We start from the raw sequence: 19,112 nt of genomic DNA on the forward strand, positions 1-19,112 counted from the left end.
TTGCTTTTAGTTCACACTCACTCTTGATGCCAGGAATAAGAACCATCATCATTTTCCTCCTTTGTGGGCACTGAGTACAAATATGAAAAATTTTACTTATAAACCAGTGAAGTGTTAGGACTTTAATTTTATTTAGAAATTAAAACTCCCCCAGTAAAATACCTTTTCTTCATTTTGTTCTGCATCTTGTGAAATCCTGAATTCAGGGATGTTATTACATTTACTGGATTTGCTGCTTCCGTTCAACTCCAATGTGGTTTAGAAAAAAAAAATTTTTTTTCTCCTCTGTTTCTCATAGATTTCTCAACAGAATAATTTTCTAGGAGATACTTGATTCATTTGGGGGAATTTGGGGAAATTTTTCTTATTGGTTTTTCATGTTCATAATAAAGGATTTCTGACAAAAATTTAAAATACCCTATGGAGACCAGCTTATTGTACAATAACGATTTATTGTATGTAATGAACAACCATCTGTAGACTGATCATGAAAATAAAGACCAACACAAATGTGGGAGTTCCTCATTTTCTAAAGAAATATATCTTTATTGACTTTTTCCATTTTCTTACAAAGCAGTTAAAAAAACCTCATTCCTGCCCTAGCATGCTATTCAATGTTAGGATGACTGTCCCCTTAAGAGACTGTTGGTGGAGCTGTCTTAAGGTTTTCCTAAGCACCACAGAAGAGCAACATCGCTTGGTCCCATTTTTACAGGATAGAATCCAAGATTCACCGGATAATGTATGCTTAGCTCTCTTGAATAAGACCAGTTTAGTGAATTAATGTTTGAAGAAGACCAGTTTAGTGGATTAATGTCTAATTTACACACATTAATACAGACAAACCTTGAATCTTTACAGATTAAATGCCCACTTTATACCATGGTGTAATTGTGTGAATTATGGGTGAGTGTACAGTATATAGATGTATATGTATATGTACTAGATATATCTATAAATAAAATAGTGCTTTAAGGTAACAATATTCTTTGGTTGATTTAAATGCCTGTGGTAGACTCTGGTAAAAGGCTAAAAGGCAAATGGCCCCACTATAATTGTCAATCTTAACACTGAGCTTGTGCGGAAGGTCCCTATACTGTTGACTGTCAGCATTTCCAGGTCCACGATGTATTCTCTTGGTCCTGTTAGTGACTTCACGAGCACTAGCATGGCACTTACAGGACTTGTTTGCTAAAATAAAAAGAAGAAAGAAGAGGGAGAGAATTAGTTTTCTTGGAATAGAGTTTCTCTTATTATACCTCCAGTGAGAATTAGGGGATAATTAAGTACTAGATAGGTAAGAAGTGGGATAAAAGAACTACGACTTATCCCTTCCTGATTCCAAACCTTCTTCATAGTTATCCTTGGACCTAGCTCCAAGTTTCAAGGAGTTGCTTTTCAAATAGTTTTTCTTTTCTATTCCTCCCTTTCTGTGAATGTTTCTTAAACCCTTGAGCAGTTTCAGCTATTATAGAGTCCAGAGCTTGGAATCAGATCACTTTTGAACTGGTAAACTAAGCTGTAATTTTTCATTTTCTTGACATTGTGCATCTATTTACATTCTAGTGGGTGAAGAGAGAGGGAAACAGTTAATTTCAATAGAATGTTGCAAATATTAAGGAATATGGGGATACTCAGGGTGTGTGCAGACAGGTGCAAATACACGGGAAAAAGAGGAGGAATCCTAAAATGTTAAGGAAAGGCTTTGGAATACCCAGGGAGAGTCCCCAGGGATAAGCGGAAGTTCTGTAAAGCATCATGTTCAGAAGAACTCAATGCAGTTTAATTTTGATGAAAAATGTGATGGGTGTTGGAAAGAGGAGAGAGATGATATTGGTGGGGTGGGTAAGCAGATGGTGAATCTGAATGACAAAGGATACAGAGAGAGATTCAGATTTAGCAATCACCTCAAGGGGTGGACATAAAACCAAGGGAGAGAATGTGGATGTAGTAAAGCCAGAGTTCTAGGAGAGGATGACACTGAAGGAGTAGGTAGAGGAGAAACCAAAGAAAGAAGCTGAGAAGAAATAAATGATTAAGTTGGGGAACAGATGAGTGGCCATTTGTGTTCACCAGAGCAGAGGAGGATGAGGATTCTGGAATTTTAAAGTGCCTCTTGGATTTAATGTATGGAGGTCATTAGTGGCTTTTTTTCCCCATATCAGCTTCCATATGGTAGTGGGAACAGAAGACAGGAGTGACCAGGAAGTGATAAAGCACAGACCATGATTACAGACTGCATTTAAACAAGCTAGTCTGGCAAGGGAGAGGAAAGGTAGGGCAAAATCCAGAGGGAAAACATGTTGAATATGTAGAAAGTAGAGGGGAGTCTGTTAAAATAAGACTCTGGAGGAGATAAAATGAAAAATACATGTGCTGGATGGATCTTGATTGACAGAAGTGAAACCTTGTTTTTGGAAACTTGATGGAGAATCCAGAGACTTAAGTTGCAGTGAGTGGCATGGGAAGTACAGCTAACTCATACCTATTTGATGTCAGTGCTTTCAGAGGAGTAGGAGGTGAGGTCACCTACTGAAAATGAAGAGTGCAAGGACTTAAAGAATATGGGGACATTTGAGACCAGGGAATAAAGAAAAATGGAATAAAAGAAATAAGAAAAATAACAGAATTGTTGAGCATACTGAACACCCATCTGAAATAGGAGACCAGAATTTTACAGGATTACTAGTCCATACAAGCTGGGTATGAAAATATATATGGATTTATGGGATTGATGTGGGGCTGCCAGATGGAGGATTGATGTGTTGGTGACAGGGTAGTTTAAGTGTCCACCAAGTAGCTGATAGACTGGAAGGGGACAGGGGATTGGAGGATCAGGGAACTAGCATCACTTTGAGGGTGAAAAGCACTGTGTGACAGTGATGATGTGAGAGAGAGAGCAGGGTGGTGGAGAGGGAGGATGGTCACCAGAGACCAATACCTGAGTGTGGCCATGGGGGTTGGTGTCATTTTGTTCTGCATCTTGTGAAATCCTGAATTCAGGGATGTTATTACATTTACTGGATTTGCCATGGGAGATGAGATGGCCAGGGAACTATAGGCTAGGGCACTGGATAGATCAGGTTACAGAAAGGAAATGTCTTCATGATGTAGCCCTTCCTTATTTCAGGCTCTCTTCTCTACCACTAATCACCCACTCCAACACACTCTCCCTGAGTGATCCTATCCATAACCATGGCTTTGGTTATTATGCATTTGCCAGTGACTTGGAAGTCTGCATTTTGAGTTCCAAATCCACAAATCCAGCTGCAAGTATCTCTACTTTGATTTTTCACAGGGACCTGGAATTAATTTATCCAAATGACCTTTCATCTTTCCCTCCACACTGGATCCTTGTTCTTCTTTATCTCCACTATTTACTGTTGCTCAAGACAGAAACAAGAAGGGTCTTCTTCTTGATGCTTCTTTCTCCTCAAACCTCCCAATAGCAAATGAGTTACCAAGTCATGTAGTTCTTCCAATATCTTCTTAAATTTGTTCTTTCTTCATTTTTAAAAACTCCTGGCTACCACCCTAACTTCCTATCTATCTCTTGAATGTGTAACTGATCTATTTCCATTTTTGCCCCACTTCAATCCATGCTCTGTAATGTAGGCAGACATCATTTTAACCTGAAAGTCCAATAGAGACTCCTCTACCTGAAGGTCTTAAAATACTCTATAAGGTTGTGAGATCTAGCTCGTTCTGCTCTCCAGGATCCTCTCAGGCTCCTCTGCCTCTAGCACTTGGAGTTCCAGACCAACTGCACTTCTATATAATCCTTTAATTTGCTATTCTTCAATTTGGTCCTTGAGTTTAAATCTACTTGTACCAGAAGGTTCCTAGACCATGGGTGACCTGATTAGGTCTTCTGCTTACATACTTGTGAGCAACCTTTAAACTCTTTGTTGCAGTGGTCAGCACCCTTGTGAGCACTTGTACAGCATCTTAACTATTATCTCCAATGGGATAGGAATTAGCTTGCTTTTATTTATTTTTGTGCCTCTAGGATCGTCTATAGTACTTGCTTCTTGGAAGCAATAGCTGTAGGTAACAGTAATACTTTGAAGGTGATACTTTACTTTCACTTTTGTGTACTACTTCCTTATAATATGTCCCCCTTTCTAGGGAAGGAGCTTTTCTCAGTCTTCTCCCAAGAGGAATATAAATAAAATCCTATATTCCACATATCCTTTCAAGGATCAGGTCAAGTCTCATGACTATCAAGAAACCTCCTTTATCTATTAATTTGCTGTCTTTAAACCATGGAATTAAGTACAATGCTGGCTCCTTCTTTTCCATAGATGTTAACTTTTGCTGCACAATTGTAGTCGGAACTCTTTGAAATCAGGAACTGTGTATTACCTGTCTTTTTAATTCTTCACTATGGAGCCAAGAACATAGTAGTGCTTAATTATGGATTGCTGGTTGATTCTTAGGCAAAGTGGAATTTCAATGAGAAATTTTGTAGGATTTGATCCAAGTGCTTTTCGAATTATGTGATAAGAAATAGTATTGATGTATTTTTTTAGCATTTAAAATAGTTTTTTATTCAAGTAATTTAAAATGATTTAACTCTGGGATTATCAAAATTGGCAATATTTTATATTATTCATGGGAAAAAGGCTTTGTATTTGTATTTGAAAAATCAAGTCAATAACTCAATAAATCAAGTCAATGAATAAAAATAACTTTCAAAGTGTCCTATTTATTACAGAGAAAAACCACGTTGGAACTTTATTTAACTGCTGATCCTACTAGGAAATTTTATTTCTTAAAATGATTGTGCAGAGTTCAAAATGGAAAGTTATTTTTAAAGGAGAATTTGAGATGAACCTATCATATTACCATGGGATTACTGATAATATTATCTGTTTGGGCTAGAATTAATTAATTGGTCCTATCTGAACTGTGTAAAACTCATTTACAGGAAACTTTTTACAAATAACCTAGTGCATCTCAAATTTAAGACACCAAATGCTAAAGAAGTTTATTTTTTCCTACTAGAAAAAATAATGATAGTAATAGATTGTATTTTGGGTTGGGTTTTTCTCTTCAGAAGTTGGTCATGAGAAATTAATCATTTATAATTTACTGGCAAAGAAAGAGAATCACATTGCTTAAGCTGGAAAGGAAGTCAGTATATCAAAGAACAGGATAAACGTGTAAACATTAAAAAAATCTGTAAACTCGACCACAAGGATGATTTTCCCAATTTGCTTTCATATTCTCAAAATGAAATATTGACTTTAAAATCTGATTAAAAAGGAAGAGTGCCCAAAGGAGTTTTGAAAAAAAAAAAAAACTGTAACTGGATGAATAACATCCTGAGCTTGAAACAGTTACGGTAACCCTGCAAACTGCTTGGTGGGGTGCCATCATTTTCACATGAAGTGGTGAGCTGTATTTAAAATGTGTCAGAATTTTAACCTAAAATGAACTTGCTGAGATTTTGCGGGGGGGGGGGGGGGGGGAATGGAGTCTGGGAGATCAGCTTGGAAGGCTCTGGAGAGACTGGGGAGGTGAAGCAAGCAGCTTAGAGAAGAGGAGGCTGGGGCTTTGGAAGCAAAGATAAACCAGGAGACACTATGAAGAGAGAAATGGCAGAATTCAGAAGCAAGATTTCACATAGGTAATAAAAGACAGGGAAAAGACCTGAGTGAGCCCACACTGCCCAGAAGACAGTGGTACATGTGTTGACTCATACTGAGCAGCAGGGTAGGTCACTTCTGAGACTTGACAGGTTTTAGTTTTGCTGTGAATGTAAACTGTCTTGCAAATGTAGCAATAAGGAATTCATGATTTTTGAAAAACTCTCCAGAAATTATTTTTCCTACATACAGTCAAATGTCATTGATTTGTAGGTTTGTGTTTTGGTAGTCACACACAACTCTAGTACTAGAGTCAGCAGTTTGGTATCTGTGGTTTTAGGGAAGCTACTTAATCTCTCTGCATGTCATATTTGTCTTCTGTAAAAAATCAAAATCAATATTAGTATCTATCTTACGGCATTACCAAGGGATTAACTGAAATAAGATACACTGGAGGTCCTTACACATGCCTACACACAAAACTCTAAATGTTAGCTTTCCTTCCAAGTGAATATGACAGGACAAACTTCCACCTTTCTCAACAGCTGGCTTCACGATACTTACCCTTAGGTAGAACTCTCCATTTTCATTTCCAGATTTAATCCGAAAAGTATTGATGGTATTGGCATAAATAGTTGTGGCCTGTATCTGGAAGATGTCTGATGGTACAGTCCTGTCAGAGCGGATGCTCATGTATTTGTAGACTATGGATTGGGGCAGTTCCCTGCACATAGCATTTGAGACTGGGCAAACACATCGGCTGTGGAGACAAATAAAAAAGCGATCATTGGTTTGGTTGGGGAGTAACAGAAGAGGCTCACTTTCAAAAGTTCTGTTGATGTTTCTTACTTCTCTGATGTTAAAATATAGGGATCTTGACAAGGATTTCGTGGGTAACAACGGAAGCCACCATGATAATTCCAACACATTTCATCCTCTCGGCATTCATTGGCGGTCTCACACTCATTGATATCTGCAGACATAGGGTTTAAGAGTATATTGATCAAGAAGATTGTGTAAGTGGCAGGAAAATTGTGTAAGTTTCAAGGAAGGCAGTACTATAAGACACAAAACTGGGTGGAACCTGAATTCATTACATTGAATTCAGGACAGATGTAGTTGAGCCATTCTGCACAGATTAATATGTATCATTTTGTGATTTTTTTTAAAAAAATCAAGTACCAATTGTTTATCTGTTAAATTCAAAGTCAAATGCTAACCATTGACTTGGCTTATATTAAAAAAAAAAAAAAGCCAACCAACCAAATACCCTACCAGTTCCTTTCCTCAGGGAGATGATAATTTAGTTGGGAACAATTACTTATAAAGCAAAATGGAATTAAATAGGAGATAGGTAAGGACGGAGGAGGACTTGAAGTAGAATTGACTCATTCTGCCTGGAGGATTAGGGAAGGCTGAAAAAAGAAGTAGGCATCTCAGGTTGGCCTTGAAGGGTGGTAGTTAAATGGATTTTTCATTGCTAGGTTGGGGAAGGCTTCCCAGGATGAGAAAGCAGCAAGTGGAAACTATGCAGAGGACAGCTGGTCCTTTGTCTCAGGAGCTCAGGAGAGAGAAAACATCTAGAAAGGTAGTTTCAGGAAGTAGGCATGCTGAGGGATAGATGAGGGGTTTCCATGGTCCAGAGGAAGGAGCACAGTGGAAGTGATGTCATGAGGTTTTCCGCCTTGTAGAACACAAATATTTAAGGACTGTGTAGAAGAAGAAGGGGCTGGTGCCAAAGAGCCAGAGGGGAGAGCTCCGGCTGTGAGTAGGCTAGGCTGGACGAAGGCTCATTTCAGATTTGGCTATTTGGAACTCCCAGGTGATATTTGAAAGAACACCTTAGTGAGCCATTGCAATTGTAACCACAGAAACAATTAAATTAATATCCATCACCCTAAGTCTATCTCCTTTACATTTGAATAGTGATTTATATTTTATCACATATAAACATTTTCTGAATCATGCCTTCCCCATCATTGGATATTTTCATTCATTCATTTACTCATTCCACAGGTAATTTACTGAATCCTTGCTGCAAGCCAGGCATGGCCTGGGTGCTGGGATATGATCTCTCTTTTGTATTTCCATACCTGATACTCCGCTTTTAGGATCTTTATTGCTTTCTGCTTTGCATTATTGAAATCTGCCCATTTGTTTTAATCCTTGTATTGTAAATTCCTTGAGGGCAGGAGCATTGTACCCACATTTTAACCCTTTTTATCACCTAGTGTCAATGCGTTGGGACATTGGCTTTTAAGAACATTAAGTTTTGCTTCTCACACAAAACTGTGTGAAGACAGGTGAAGAAGATGTTATCTTCTTTTGACATGGAGAAAAAAATCCACCATGGTTAAGTGGTGGATTCAAGTTCGTGTAGTTAGTGACAGGCATCTTTCCAGTGCAAGGTTCTCTAGGGAAGAATAATTCCATGCCTTGTCTTTAGAGAAATTTTTTTTTTCTTTTGACTTCCAATTGGCTAAACTTATCTGAATTCCAGGAGGAAACTGGAAAAGTTATGCAGTTTCCAAGAGTCAGCAACAAGAAGTGTCTTCTTGGACTTGCTATGGCTGAGGGAAGAAAACCTAACTTTCTCTGAAGAAATTACAATTGACTTGCCCTTTCAGCCTTTTTTACCTTTTGGAAAAATGAAGGTGATGTTCAGCTCAAGGGAAAATGAAGACTTGTTTGTTATATAGAGTCCAACAACAGCAAGAGGAAGCTTTATTCTATAACTTTGGTTATTACTTCTGACAGTGTAGAGTCTAGCATAATCAACAGCTTAACCATTCTGGAAGGCTGTTCAGAAATGAACAGTATTAAAATATTTGAGGAACGTGCATCTGCATGTATGTTTTTTTTTCTGTCTGTTTAGATAAAATACACACACACACACACACACACAGAGTTTTCTTTTTTGTAAGCCTGTGGAAATGAGAAAAGTTATTTCATACCCAAAATAAGCCCTTAGAGGAACGTAAGAATTCAAACCTTCTGAATTCTACTTTGTTCTTATGGACAGGGCTCAGGAGGGATGGTTTCAGTAGAGGAAAGCAATTGGTTGATACTTTAAAAGAATGCAAGTCTCTTTCACAAACAATATTTTGGCTCACTCAAATATTCTGAAGCTACATGTCTTCAATATAACAACATTCATGAACCTCCATCTGTAATTTCAGTGCATTTTCCACCTTTACTCAAAACAGACATGTCTCTGGATATATAGGTCAGGCAAGTAAGATCCTACTGTACATTAATTTTCTTTTGTCTTTGTTCAATATCAACTTCATTTATGATCAGAAACACATGGACATTTGTTTGAAGGACTCCAGGGAAATTGGTTAAAATATCCTACTGGCTAACATTTTCCTGCATGTAATATTCATGTTAAAAGTCTCAATTAGGGTTCAGTAAGTAAGACCTATGGAATGCAATGTTTCCCCACAATTAACATTTACAGAATTTCTAGTAAGGGTTATAAAGATGTTCATTAAGAAATGAACGACATTTTGATTATGCACATACCTAGTGGTTGGAGTCTAGCTTCATGCTACAAAAGCCCAGGTCACAATGTTCCTCTGAGTTACTATTTCCCTACACAATTATTATATAGACTGAGACTTTCCAGTGTTTCCTTTCCTTGATCTTTTCCTTTCTTAAAAAGATCCTTATTGTCCTGTGTGTACTCTTTCCAATTCTGAGATTTTAAAAGTCTCTAAAATAGACTTACTATTAGTTCCTGACATTGCTGAGCATATTCCATAAAAACACCTTGAATTGTAGGAACTTCATAGTTTATGAATTATTTTCACATTATATTGTTTCATTCCCACATCTCCTTTTTCCAAAAGAGAGAGCTGAGACTTAAGAGAAGTTTGATTTGCTCACTATTGTGTAGATAGAATGTAGTACATCCAGATTCAGTATGCAGAAAGGCAGTACATACATCAGAATGCAATACATACAGATTTTTCTATCCTCAAGTTAAGCCATTTTTTATACTTTCACTGTTTTATGTAAATTTGAGTATTTATACTAGTTTTCTCAGGATTATCTACATGTTTTGTTTTATCTACCAGTCTTTTTCCTCTTGAAGAAGTTTTAAACTACACGTGGTATTGGAGGTACATTTTCAAATTTTGGCACATTTTCAAATTTTCCTAAAAGACTCTGAAATCATACAATTGTAGATGGTTGCCTCTCACATCTATGTGTGGGTGTGAAGACCACCTAAGTATTTATTTTGTAGCTGGTACAAGGTCATTAATTATTTTTTGGCTTAACAGTTTTTTTTCCTGAAGAATACAGGCACATTTTAGTACATATTAGGATGACTTTCTCATCACCTAAATTACTACATAATTTATAATCTTGGTATCTTAGAGAATTAAGACTAAATTGAGGTTATCTCTAACTCACATGTTAAATTGAGGCTCTAAGCTCAAACTCATGGTGAAACATTTTCATAACTGAATCTTTTCTGGTAGATGCTTGGAAGAGATTATATGTGCCAGTTAGTAGAGATATTAACATTTTATTAAAACTATTTACACTTTTTAGAAAGGAAAACTGTTACTCTAAATTCCAAAGAAAGTCAAGACTAACATGGAGTCTCCTCTTTATGAGATGTGCATTATCTCATGATGAATAGGGACACAAAGAGCACTAATTGTGTATTCAATGTGGGAAAAATGAAAATCTGTAGTAGAGAATCCTGTAACTTCCTTCAGGTTCTTCCTGGGTAAAACCAAACACTTCACATGTAAGAAAACAAATTTACCTTGACATGTTCTGCCTCTCACCACTTGGTATCCCTGGGGGCACATACATGTGAATTTCCCAGGTTCATTGACACATTGATATTGACACAGGTAGTTTGAGGTTCTGCATTCATCAATATCTGTTGAATCAAGAACAAAGACACAGAGTTGAAAAACTTTCATGCCACTACTTTGGTAATACACTTTTTAGATGAGCTAAAGAGAATAAAACCATTGTAAACTTTAAACAGAAATATAAGATTTTATCAAAAGCTTGAGGTCAAATTCTAACAATATCAGTGAATTTCCCTCTACAACTTCCCAGTATCAGGAGTTTTTATTTTTACCATCAGTTTTACTGATTAATTGTGGACAGTTTAGTTAGCTAAAGAGAATAAAACCATTGTAAACTTTAAACAGAAATATAAGATTTTATCAAAAGCTTGAGGTCAAATTCTAACAATATCAGTGTATTTCCCTCTACAACTTCCCAGTATCAGGAGTTTTTATTTTTACCATCAGTTTTACTGATTAATTGTGGACAGTTTAGTTAACCTTGGACCTAACTATACTAGCTAAACAGATTTAATGAATTGGCTTGTGGGACATGTACTTCACTTTGTGCTCCCACACAGGATGCAGATTCATGTTTGTCTTCTCAGAAATTGGGTGACTCTGCTACTAAATTCATCTGAGCTTTGAATTCCAAGCCCATTCTCTGTGCAAGTTTCCAGAGGTGACATTTTGGCAGAGTCTTGTCTTCAGAGGAAGAATGTTTTGCATATCTGAATAGGGATGCATGTATAGTTTGCTCAGAATTGCAGATGCAGCTTCCTTGAGCTGTCTCCTTATGGTTTTGAGCGTAATGGTATGATGTGAGGTTTCTCTGGGTAGGGTATGACCTTTATGGCCCCAAGTGAATCTGAAAGGGACCAGGAGGAATTTAAGGACATCAAGTGTTGATGGTATCCCCTTCATGGTATCTTATGCTGCTTGAATTATTCAGAGGAATGGGCACAGTCAGGACTCTGAAGGTCATCCATCCAGTATAATGGCCGTCTTTTTACTTATACGAAACTAAAACCTAGGTAGCTTAAGAAATATACCCCAGGCACACAGTGGAAGGAATAAAGCTAGGGGCCAGGTCTCTTTCTTTTTTATTGCAATGTTTTTGACATGCCTTCAGTATTTCTCAAATTCAAACATGCACAGCAATCACAGGGCATCCTTGTTAAATGCAGACTCTGCTTCAGAAAGTTTGGGCTGGGGTCTGAGATTCTGAATCTCTCAATAAGCTTCCAGGAACACTGGTGTTATTGGTCACCAGATCACACTTTGAGAAGCAACACACTAGAACATCCTTTCTAATGATTAGACCCAGCCAGCATCTAAAATTTCAGTTTTTTTTTCCTCTTGGTAACATATGAAGAAGCCAACATTAAACTATATGAATTAGATTTTGGAATAGAATTTGTGTGAGCAAAAATTTGTTTTCACCAACAGCTGCATGATCAGAAAAAACCACACGAATGACAAGGGTGAACTCTTATTGCATGTTATTTCAAAAATATTTTACCTTCACAGTTGAGCCTATCACTGCTCAGCTCATATCCTTGATTGCACTGACAGATGAATGAACCCAGAATGTTGTAGCACTGCTGAGCACATTGGTTGCTGGCATCACATTCATTTATATCTGAAGGGAAAAGTTGTAGATATACATATGACTTTAAACATATATTTGCTCTCTTGTACCTATATCATCTGATGATAAATGAGTAATTCCCTAGTTGAATTCTTTGCCCTGCAGAAGCTCATCCGAGAAAATCCATTCAGTTTCATATTTGTTGGAACAACTTCAAAGGTCTGTAATATACTTCTTTCAGAAATACCAGAATGTTTTTTTTCTAGGTACGACAGTTTGATGTTTGATAATCTTCCCCAAAGAATTTAATGCTTCTAATAAATAAACATTCCAGTGTCTATTTTCTTTTGTTGTTCAGATTCAAAATGCCAAGTCTATAAATAATTGTTATAAGACACTCATACTGATACGGTCTCTCAGCATGCTGTAGTGAAGATTTATCTGTGCTATTTATTACTTTTTAAATGGTTTCTGTTAAATTCCATTACAATTATAACATAAGCCTTTGAGACTCATACAGAGTTTTGCAATGCTCTAAGGCACTGAAAATATTGTGAAAAGGCATTTTTCCTGCACTAGATTCTTTCCATGTCATGCCAATCTTATAATTGTGTGCCGTGACATTGCATTCTGAAAGGGGAGAAGAAGCATGTAAAAATCAGATGCACTTTCAGTGGAAAGTTTATGTACTTGAACTTCCAGTAACCTCCTTGGCACCATTATCATCTATATCACACCCTGTTGACGAATTGGTGTGTGTATATCAATTGATCTATAATTTGAAAGAAATTTTGATACACTTACAGAGGAAAGCTAAAACCAAGCTTCAAAAAGGTTTCCGTTCACATTTTGATGTGTTTTAGGAAACATGTTAGTTATTGTCCTTTCAGCATTAAATGATTACTCAAGGGAAGTTGATGGAAACCAGTTCATTAAAGAATGCTGAAAACTGGAAGTAGTGCACCTTGATATGGGGTCTCCTTTTTTTTGAAGACAGAAATCAGTTAGGGTGGCGGTCTCCTCAAGACTTACCTACACAGGTGTAGTTGTTTGCCGCCAACTGAAACCCGGGGTTGCACTGGCAGTAAAATGAGCCTGGAGTGTTCACACATCTTTGGTGGCAATACGGAGGCACAGAGCACTCATCTATGTCTAGGTGACCAGCACACACAGAGAGACAAATTATTGACTTACCAAGTTTTCAGCAGAGATGATCTAGAAAACCTATGTAGGGAAGACCTTATTAAAAAAAAAAATCCCTTTGTTACTAAAATTCGGGTATAGGTGTTTTAAATATACTTGAATCAGCATTCTGAAGTTAAATAAGATGTTAAGAACGAAGACTGCATACCCCAGTGTGTGATAAATAAGCCTGGCTGGGTGGGTTGAGACTTAAAAGAATAATTAAGACCACTTCACATACATAAGAAAATGTCCATGTGGGGAACTAAAATCTTATGAAATGAGGTAAAAACCAATTAAGCAATGCAGCATGAAACTAAGAGAAAGGAAAGGAATTGTAGAGTATGTGTGGCTGGTGACAGGGGCTAAGTCACTGAAATGTTCTGTGTCCTGGGGTTTCTTCTGCACACAGTGAAAGGAAGGCTTGCCATATGTATCTTAGGAAGTTTTTGTGAGAGTCAAATGAAAGAATGCTGTGGAAAGAAAGGATGCACAACAAGTCACCTCTTGAGAGGGCCCTGCTGACATTGATGAGGTGTTCCAGATGGTGTCTTTCTCAGACAAATATTTCCAACCATAAGATGCTCAACTGAGAACTTGCAGAGGAAGATGAACATCTTAGAAGCATAATAAAATGCCACTAATTCATGACTCTATGCTTAATGACAACTCCAACATGGCATGTGTCATTCAGAGCAAAAAGTATGCAGGTACAAGGTAACACTGTACACAGACCCTGCCTTTTGGTAAAATGAAACAAAACAATGTGAAGCTGTTTGGGTACTTTAAAAATGTGAGAGGCAATGTGCTCAAGTGGCTTCAGGGTAACCTAAGTTTGGATTTTCACTTTGGTAATTACTAGCTTGGTCTTAATTCTCAAGCTTCCATTTCCTCTTCCATAAGTAATAGTGTAAAAAATATGATAGAATTGCTAGGAGGATTACATGACATAATGTAGGCAAAGTTCCTGGATCACAGCAGATAAAAATAAATGGGAGCTATTATTAATAAGCTGCAAAATATTTTTGATTGAACCTGCATCTTTTAAGGATTTTTTTTTAGTTGCTGATAGATCTTTATTTTACTTATTTATATGTGGTGCTGAGAATGGAACCCAGTACCTCACTCGCCAGGCAAGTGCTCTACCACTGATCTACAGCTCCAGCTCCTTAACCTACTTATTAAAATAAAGCGTATTGTCTGATCAATGTTGCCTCCTCAAGGAGGTCATTTCTCCCACACATATAAAATAGTTTATTCTGCCCCATCTATTTCTTTATCTTTATTGTTTTAGATGGATCACTGAAGGCTTGCTAGAGGAGGTACTCTGAACTGGGACTGAACAGAAATTTGCTAGGAGGGAATTTCCTTGAGCCCTCTGCATCACTTGACATTGAGTTATATGTTTATCTGCCTCTTGTTTGTCTCCCTCACTACAATGCAGGCCAAATAAAACCTGTATCTTCTCCTTAAGGTAAAAACAGTGGGTCTTTTTTTTTTTTTCTGATCATGCCATATGCTTAATATGTGGAACAAGGACTGGCATAGTGGGTGCCCCATAATCATTATTTGAATGAATGGAAATTTAAGGCTAATTAGCACAGTGCTTCCTAGTACCTTGTATTATAGGCAGGTTCCAGTATTGATAGTCAGTTATACAAATGGTACTTTCTAATAGTTATGACTTTGTACAATCTGTTTGTTCATTATTATAGCCAGTATGCAGAACAGCGCCTGGCACACAGTCAGCCTTAAATAATTTCTTGATAAATAAATAATGTGTGTCTTCTCAACCAGTGGACATTCATCAACCATTGTTATTTGGCACCGCCGGTTTATAATGATCTGCATCTGCCTAGTATGGAATATAGGCATGAAACAAATTTCCCCATGAAATAACAAGATCAATAATAGATGTACAAGGGATAGAAGGAGCACACACAAAGTGTGACCTACTGAGTGCTGCTGGTCCATGGACTATTTGGATCGATACAGAAACTGAAAGTACATGTTTAGGTATAGCAATTGACATTACCACAATATTTTTTATTATACCTTACAGATGTATTGGTCTTACAACAGATTAGAGATCTGCAAAAGGATATTTCATCATAGTTGATGAGGAAGGAGTGACCAATTATAGTTGGATGGATCACGGAAGGCTTGCTAGAGGAGGTACTCTGAACTGGGACTGAACAGAAATTTGCTAGGAGGGAATGTTCTTGGAGCAGGAAAGAACTTGGGTGGGGGTACTGAAGTGTGACAGTGTATGTGTATAATTAGTCATGAAGGTCTCTTCCTATTTTCTCACAAAGGGCTGAGACCATATTATGTTCCTGTCTTCTAGGTTCATCCTGCAGTAGGATGAGTTAGTTCTTTCTTCTGGAACGTTTATTTTATTAACTAACACAATAGGCAAAGCTCTGGTGTCTGTGGAGTTTCCCCACACTCTTTTCCCAAACCATGGCTCAGCTGCTACAAACCCTGGGTGCTCCTTAGAGGCTGGGCACCAACCCCAGCATCTAGGCATGGCCCATGGCAGGCAGAACTGGGCCACGGCCCACGGGAAGCTCAGTGCTGATAACCTAATGTCAACAGCTCACACTTGTGGGTGAAAAAGTGATTCCCTATCTCCACATCCTCACCCTTCACTGGCCTGTGGTAAGAGGCGGTATATAAATAAATGGAAAGAGGGACTCAATTACAGAGTTTCAGGGCTACTGCTGGGCCTCACTATTGAGCCAGGATGCTTTATTTGACTTCACTATTTGCCAGTTTACCTCCTCACACTGTCTTCTTCCATTTTGAATGCAAAATGCACCCACGGAGCATCCATCCTCTGTGTGGTGGGCTCTCTTTGAGGACTCTGGAGCCAGCAGTGACACAAGCTGACCTGGCCCTTGCCCTCAGGGAGCTGACATGCTCAGACCCTCAAGGAAGCAGGTATTATGCTTGGCTTTGCACTTAAAACACCCGACACAGGCTGGCAACAGTCTCTGGCTTTTCTGTTAATCTCTGCATGATGATGGCAAGCAGCTGCACCACACAGGGCCAGTCTCTGTGGTGGGTGATCCTGTGCAGGAGCTCCTGAGGTAGGGACCCCTGCTGTCTCCACAGGACACAGGAACAAGGAAAGACACTGAGAACTTAAGTTCCAGCCTTGAGGAGGGATGGAGCTGGGATTTGAACTTCACCCTTTGCCCTGTGTGCTGTGCTGCGTGAGCTGTGCAACAGTGTGCCAAAGCCACATCACTAGTGTGTTGGTGCAATACCCGCTAATTTAGAATTATTTTCTTGGTTGCCCTTGTGGTCCAATTTGTACCAAAGATTTCTGCTTTGGCTTAATCTGTAACACTTTGCTGTTCAGGATAGGCTTCACCTTTAAGGCTAATTGTTCTTGTTAGATGGAGAATGGATTGGTAGTCAACGAAAGAGGAAGTATCATTACTATCATTCTTCAATGGATATGGGTGCTTTGCTGTGAATGCCTGAAGATGCCCAGGACAAGACTCTGTTTACTGCTCCATGGGACTTACCCACACACTGCTCTCCTCGCTTCTGATACCCTGGAGGGCAATGGCATGCAAAGGAGCCTCGTAAATTGATGCACACTTGGTCTGCTCTACAGTTGTGCGTCCCTGCAGTGCACTCGTCGATGTCTGTCCAAGACACGCAACACAAACAATGTTTTAGTAGATTGTGAAAATTTCATCATTTCTTCCATTTTGCCATTGCTTTTCTTAAACTGAATTTGACTTTATTCTTAAAGCATTATACTTTTGTTATATTGAAAATATTTTAAATTTAAATCATTTCAAGAATTCAGTAAATAACTTCATAGATAATGGTTTGTTAAAACACTAACATTTTGCCATGCTTGTCTTGGCTGCTTTTGTTTTGTTAAGAAATAAAACATTGCAGATGCAGCTAAAACCTCACCCTATCCTCAATCCCTTACCCATCATGTGCCAGTTTCCTAACAGGCAGAAGATGTTTATACTTTTGTTAAACAGGGATTAGGTGTGTGCATCTAGTTGGATATAGTAGTTTAGTGTGTTTTAAAATTTTAATAAGCTGTATGTTATCTGGCTTTTCCACCCATATGTTACGTTATAATTTCTATTTACAAGGCTTTAAAAATCTGCCCAGTAGGTGGGTATAACTAATATTATACATTTAATTTCCTGTTGCTTTTTAAATTTTTTTTGCAAATGGTAGAGTAACATTTGTGTATAAATTTTTCATTGCAAATTCAAAATGCAAGGGATTCAATAAGATCATATTCCTCTAGGAGACAAAGACTGGTGTATTTTAAAATACACAATTTCCCAAAGCCTTTTACTATTTCACCAAATGTTCCTTAAGGAATAAGCAGGTCATTGTTCTAGAAAAGTAAAACAAACAAACAAACAACCCAAAACAAACAACTCAGCTGTACATATAAAACCAGTTTAGAGAATTTGTTTCATATGAAAATGTGATATAAAATCGTGTGTGTACATTCAGGTTTACTGTCATTTATAAGTGAATTCAATTTTGCCTTATCTGTATCACCTTTGTATTCATTCAAATCTCCCACATCATGAAGTTAAATAGAACAAATGAAAGCATTACACAGTTTTGGCATTCTCTAATTGAAGACTCTTAAGTGTCATTAAGAGTATCGTATGACATGTAATTCTGAGATGACACATTTTGCATGAAAACTAAGATAGAGTTAGGGGATCTTAAATCATCCTGTCTTAAATCATCACTATGGTCTACTTGGGGGTGCTCTAGCAGAAATAGTGGACCAAGAATCAATTTTTTTAAAAAATAACCAATCATCTGAGTTCATGTAATCTCTGCTTTCCCTTTCAGAAGCTTAGAGAGTGGTCGTTTGTGTTTTTGCCTCATTTTTCCATGTTTTCAAGGTGAATTATTGCATTATGCAGTGTCCTAATGTAGGAAGACCTGGTTGTAAGAAGTTTGTCCTCAGATAACTGTTTCACTTAGCTGGGCATTTCCACAAGAAAGAGGGACAGAAGGTGAAAAATACTTGAGTGTTGTACGGCTATTTGTAGGATAATAACCTATGAGTGCATCTACTTACATAATTCTTTGAACCTGGTGATAAAGTTTTAGCTGAGCTTTCTTGGTATGTTTCTGGCTCTGTTTTGAAATTTATCAGTACTATTACTATTGTTGTTAGTTTCAAACCAGTGATTGCAAACTGTGCTTTTTGGGTACGATACAATGGTTCGATAATCTTTCTGTGAGATTAATCTGCTCCTTTTGGTGTCTTTTATTATTTTCTCATATGCACTTGATGAAAACCTTTCTACTGGGGTTTCTTCAGAGCTTTATGACTCGTTAATGCAGAAATGACAGCAGAATTCCTATTGTTTTATGTCAAGAACATTTGCCAGCATTTGCGGTGATAACAGCCCTGAGAGATATGGCAATGTTAGATTCAGATGTGGCAGGTTTCCTCAGCACACTCTGGCAGAAGATCAAGGACTTGGGCTGCTGCTACATTTCTAAGGGAGGCCTCTCCAGTGACTGAGGCTTATTCTTTTGGAGACATCTCTCTGCAAACTGCCTCCACCCCATTGCATTCTTGATGTCCTATAATTTCCTTCCTATTTTCACACTGTTACAGGTTTCTGTATTTAAAAACTATTTAGCGATGCATTGATTCCACTGGACATGTTTTACAGAAACCTGTGCTGCTACTCCTTAACTATCATGTCTGTTTAGCTCCCAGAGGGTTATTTAATAGAAACAAACAAAAGTTAAAGTAATTTAATAAAAACAAACAAACAAAAACCAAAATACTACCACCTCCACTCTCACTATGTTCTTTTCTTTTCTCTATCAAAAACCAAGCAAAGCTGGCAGTGGGTGCATGCCTGTGATCCCAGCAGCTCAGGAAGCTGAAGCAGGAGGATCACA

General features: G+C 37.8%; 1 protein-coding gene across 1 annotated transcript in view; it reads right to left on the reverse strand.

The window, feature by feature from the left end:
* Positions 1–80: 80 nt before the first annotated feature.
* Efemp1 (EGF containing fibulin extracellular matrix protein 1) overlaps positions 81–19,112 on the reverse strand; it is a 59,508-nt gene continuing 40,476 nt past the window's right edge. The window contains exons 5-11 of the mRNA XM_027934514.2: positions 16,715–16,837; positions 13,029–13,148; positions 11,928–12,047; positions 10,372–10,491; positions 6,441–6,564; positions 6,156–6,351; positions 81–1,191 (exon numbers count right to left, since the gene is read on the reverse strand). Coding sequence (XP_027790315.1) covers positions 1,030–1,191; positions 6,156–6,351; positions 6,441–6,564; positions 10,372–10,491; positions 11,928–12,047; positions 13,029–13,148; positions 16,715–16,837 — 965 coding nt within the window. The 3' untranslated portion in view covers positions 81–1,029. The remainder of the gene's footprint in view (positions 1,192–6,155; positions 6,352–6,440; positions 6,565–10,371; positions 10,492–11,927; positions 12,048–13,028; positions 13,149–16,714; positions 16,838–19,112) is intronic.

The sequence above is a fragment of the Marmota flaviventris genome, chromosome 14 (assembly GCF_047511675.1).
Source record: "Marmota flaviventris isolate mMarFla1 chromosome 14, mMarFla1.hap1, whole genome shotgun sequence".
Lineage (NCBI taxonomy): Eukaryota > Metazoa > Chordata > Mammalia > Rodentia > Sciuridae > Marmota > Marmota flaviventris.